The sequence below is a fragment of the Ruditapes philippinarum genome, unplaced genomic scaffold, assembly GCF_026571515.1.
Source record: "Ruditapes philippinarum isolate M1 unplaced genomic scaffold, ASM2657151v2 ctg1904_1_1_1_1, whole genome shotgun sequence".
Taxonomy (NCBI): Eukaryota; Metazoa; Mollusca; class Bivalvia; order Venerida; family Veneridae; genus Ruditapes; species Ruditapes philippinarum.
The window spans coordinates 330,795-335,755 of NW_026866098.1; the positions used below are offsets into that span (position 1 = coordinate 330,795).

General features: G+C 35.4%; 1 protein-coding gene across 1 annotated transcript; it reads right to left on the reverse strand.

The window, feature by feature from the left end:
* Positions 1–2,463: 2,463 nt before the first annotated feature.
* Positions 2,464–3,307, reverse strand: LOC132731300 (DNA ligase 1-like). Its single transcript, XM_060717456.1, has 2 exons — positions 3,148–3,307; positions 2,464–2,969 (listed from the first exon to the last, which is right to left on the reverse strand). Exons 1-2 carry the CDS (start codon positions 3,305–3,307, stop codon positions 2,464–2,466), a joined length of 666 nt encoding a protein of 221 aa, XP_060573439.1.
* Positions 3,308–4,961: the final 1,654 nt, after the last annotated feature.

A 4,961-nucleotide genomic window follows, 5' to 3' on the forward strand; every position in this document is an offset into this window, starting at 1 on the left:
CGCAACATGTCGTAGGGGAGCGGAAACACAGCTAGAATATGATGAACAAGATCAACAAGGAAAGGCGGCGTTCAATGAACGCAACCCCTATATGACCCAGCTAGAAGACTATAAAAAATGGTTCTTCGCTAATTAATGTTTACTTTACACAATTCTGTAGTTGTCTGAATTCTGTCCATAGGTATGTATCACTTCTATTCAAAAATAATTAAATTGACCAGGTTCGATGGGATACAAGAATATGTTACCCTTCTTATTTCGGGTGCGATGTCCGTGCGGTAAAACTTTCCGTAGGTTTCAACTTTCACAAGAAATCGCCAACAAATACTACTTTATCATGCAAATCTGACAAGAAATTTGTTACCACAGTGTCTACTTTAACTAACTCCCTCGCTAACGAGAGAACACAGACTCGCGTTCGAGGCAAATGTAAACTATAAGAATATATAATATCATGCTTTCTAGTTTGAGCAATCAAACGTAGGCCTATACACTTTAAGTTCGTAAATACAAATTTAACTTCCCGTCTCACAATTCAACAAAATGTCAGTGATTTGATATTATTAAGAATAAGTTTGAATTGGGGTGTTCAATAATTAAGCGACAATAAGTGTGTTTTTAGACTCAAAGTGTTACATATAATTATGTTAATATGAAGGGGAGATCGAGTCAAAGAGAAACACCGAGTGACTTTCTCAATAATTTTAGCCTTCCTAAAATTTAAAAATATTCAGTGAAAATACAATAGATCTAGCATATTTTTCGCGGGAGAAAAATACGGCGTATTGTATATTTTGTAGCTAAAAGAGTAGGATTTACAGAAGTCATGAAAAACGAGATAATATGTAGGGAAATTATTTCTGAGAAATATGTAAAATAGTTTAAAAACATAAAATCAAAACGAATGTTATATGTAATTAATGGAAGAAGTATTGTACTGTTGTAGATTCATGTCATTAAGTGTGTTTAAAATTATTTAAATGTTATCAAAAGTTTTATTATTAATATATGAATTGAAGGTGTATTTTTTACAGTTAAGTTGCAAAATCTGGGTTTACAAAAATTATTTTAAATGCCATCAAGACAAATTCATCTCAACGCTTAAAATTATCTGTTTGAGGTTACATATGCCTAACCGCTCTCTGTCAATGCCGCAACTGGAATCGCGAGGCATTTTTGTTACGTCATATATTTCGTAAATTGTTGACGTAATAAAGTTTTTTTTTCGTTCAAGAGTTATAAGCATTGTGATGTTGACAACTAAAATTGATGGTGGGCCGTTCTTGAATTATGGATTTGGAACATGCTGAATTATGATGTGTTTCATTTACATATTTCATTTGCTAACCATGATAACTCCACAAATTGAACAATGTTTTAATAATGAGACGGATTAACAGTTTAAAAAATCTGGATCATCATGACATAAGTGTAGGAGTCATGTCATTTAGGAGTTTCAAAGTAGAAAAAATCGGATCTACGGAACTGGATAGAAACTGGCAATGAAGGAAACTTCAGAAGTGACGTTTATAAAGATCTATTCCGAAATTCATAGGAATTCTATTCAGCTTTTAAACGTAAGTGTAATTTCTAGATCTTTTATCCATGTGACTCGGTGTTCTTGTTGCTTATTTTTCATTTTTTCCATGTTTTCAATCATGCGTTGCAATTAAACTGTTACATCTTGTAGATCCAGCTTTGTAAAATAATTATGAAACGACCCCGAGAACCTCGTGTATATTTTAGAAACATGACACGTGCTTTCTCCCGTTCATCTTCAAATGAAGAGTACTTCGGCAATGGCTACGGAAAATAAACAACAGAGATTTTCCATAGAGCGGGTTCGGGTATTTCTGAACACTTAAGCAAAAATATGTTATCTAACTAAAACAGATTGTCTTGGCAACTTCTCAAGTAGTCAGAAATGACACGGACTCACTTTTCTGCGGGATATTTCGAACAAATCATGATACATTATAGATACAAAAGCAGTACAACAGGATAAATTATGTCATTTGATGGAGGTAATTTATGAACACGTCGGGAGATTCTGAACTCATTGGAGGGTAAATCTGAACACTTTTGACTTTTTAAAAAAAACAACACAAACACTAAATACTTTCAGTTTAAACGGTTAAACGTTAAACATATGATTTGTTAGTGAATACATCCAAATTTAAAAAATAAACATTCAAGTACATTTCATTAAAACAAACACACTTTCAAATAAAATTAAAATACTCAAAATAGTTAAAACATAACTTTTAAACTATTAAGTATCAGAAACATCCTAACCTTTCACAATACAGTTCATGCCATGTTTACATAATTGTTTTTTATTAAACAAAAGAAAAACTGGGTCTTTCAGAATTCTTAACATACATTCTGTTTTACTTTGTAATTCAACAGTAGTCACATTCAAATTGTAAATCTGCAATTTCACATTCAGACAATGAGAGCAAATCAATTGTTTTCAACACAAGCTCTATGTAACCAACGTGGGCATTTGTGACATGTAATCCAGTTTTCGGAGTCTCCATCAAATGCCTGGTCACAAGAATAGCATTTGGTGGTAGAAAAACTTGTTTCTACATCGGCCATTTCGTCATCAGCAAGGGAGATTTCAATAGCTTCATTTTCTTCATCTGTACTATCTATATCAGAATCCTTTGATTTCCGTTTCTTTTTAAGTTCTTGCTCTAAATTTTCAATTTGTTTTTTTCTCTTTAGTTCTTCCTTCTGCTGTTCTCGTTGTAGTTTCTTTTCTTCTTTATCCTTTTGCTTTTGTTTCAGCTGCTCCTCTCGCTCCTTCTTGCGTTCCTCTCTTTTAACTTTACGTGCTTCTTTTTTAGCATTTTCTTCCTGTTTAATTTGTTTTCTTTGTTCAAGCAGATCATGAAACTTTTTACCAGATATTGCTTTTGGGAGTGGTATTCGCTTTTGTTTACTTTTGCAAGCAGATTGTTTTGCTTTTGGAAAATTTCAACACATCTGTGAAGGCTGGTGATACGTTTGAGAAGGTGACGACATAATAGGTGCTATTGCTTGAGGTAAGTTCTCACCTGAAACACGCTCAACGGAGTTGGGTTGCAAGAATGGTGTCTGCATGAGAATCAGGCGTGACATGACTTTCAGATTTAGATGTACAACTGCTGCTACTTTTATCTGACACGAGTGTTTCAGGTGGGTGGTCGGAGGCAACTTTGTCAGAGGTGCTGTCACCTCTATTTGTAGCTGCGTGACTTGCCTGGGAAGATGCTGCAGCTTCTGTTGTATCGGCCTTGGAAAAGATTGTACTTGGTTCCATCTTAATAGTACCTAAAAACCTTCTTTGGGTTCATTGGAAAAAGTCCACTGTCACGAAAGGCTTTTACAGCTATATCAACAGTTGTAGACTTTCCCAGGCTTGCTTAAAAACGGCCGCAAACTTTTGTTTTGTGACGTATTCACCTATGTTGGCTATTTGGAAATCACGTACTGCTTGTTTCCAGGAATCCTTCAGTGAGCTGAATAGTTTCAGGTCGCAAGGTTGCAGCAGGTGGGACGCATGCTCAAGTAGGCAGTAAAGGATTATTTCGTGATCTCTACAAAACTTGGAGGCCTCTAATGTGCAGTGTGTAGAATGACCATTTACAAACAGGACTACAGGTCTTCTGATTTCCCTTTCAGACAGCGCAGGCTCAAATACCTCAGTTAGCCATGTAACAAAAAGTTTCAGAGTCCATCCATCCGGACTCTGTCCTACCAAAGACAGCGTCAGCAAATCCTTCTAGAGGGTTATAATTAAACCTTACACCTGGATAAACAATCAAAGGTTTTACATACTGACCTGCCGCACTCATGCATGCTAATACAGTTACTTGTGTTTTATCAGAAGCAGTGAAGTTGTATATATTCGGAACACCCCTTGGCGACAAAACTTTACCACTTTTTGGACACAATGGAAATCCCGACTCGTCTGCGTTAAACCAGCGAGCGGGATTGTTCCATATGGAAGAATCAGATACCTCCTCGGCCATAAAATTACAGAATTCCTGAAACCAGCTTTCAATCTTAGCTGGGGTAATAATGGCTCGTTCTTTAGCAAGTTGTTGTGGTGTTCGTTCTCCTAATTGAGGATGCCTTTTAACAAATGCATAATACCAGTCTTTTCCCGGCCGATTATTTTTGAATGGGTTTGGGTCGACCATCTTTATCCAGTATAACCTTTACTGTGTCTAACAATTCATTACGGGTTCGTCCAAACCCAACTTTGGCCATATGTAGAGCCCAATCTACAAGAGTAGATTCTTCGTCTGCAGTAAGTATGGTAGCTGGGCCGCTTTTACAACCAATTACGGTCTTCTGGTTTACTTTGTCGGATAGAGTGCTCTTTGGAATACAAAGGATGCAGCTGCCTGATTAAGTGACATGGATTTACTCCGAATTAGGTTCACTGCATGTTGCAATGTGTCAACAGTATAGGAACGATACTTCTTTGATCCAATTTGGCGACTCATCTGAAAAAGTTTAATTAGTAAAAAACAGCTTAATATAGGGGGAAAACTTACGTTCTAAACATGTATTCATTTGAATCAGGAGGAGCTATCTTAAAAATATAAATTTTCATTTGAAACTAGAAAAAATGATATTAATAAAATGATTATCAACTATAGAATGTCACAAAACGAAAAGAACAGATATAAACAGTAAGAAAGTCCTACCCCTGCTGTTTGTTTTTTCAAACTAGATATTAAAACGAGCTCTTCTTAAATTTTGATGATCATGAATTAAGTCAAGTAAACATGTTACAGAAAATTGTTCAGAAAATACCCGAAATGAATAAATTTATTTCGGGTATTTCTGAACATCGTTTAAATGAAAATCAAATGCACCTGGGGACACAATCCATTAATAACACTTACAAGTAAGATGTACAATGTGTTTTTTTTTCCAGTTTAAAAGCCAATATCAACAAAAGT

Bases quoted from the DNA above. Each gene is read 5' to 3' on its own strand.
- LOC132731300 (XM_060717456.1), bottom strand. From the start codon at position 3,307: ATGGAACCAAGTACAATCTTTTCCAAGGCCGATACAACAGAAGCTGCA. The intron at 2,970-3,147 runs GTACATCTAAAT...ATTTTCCAAAAG, and splicing joins AGATAAAAGTAGCAGCAGTT to CAAAACAATCTGCTTGCAAA.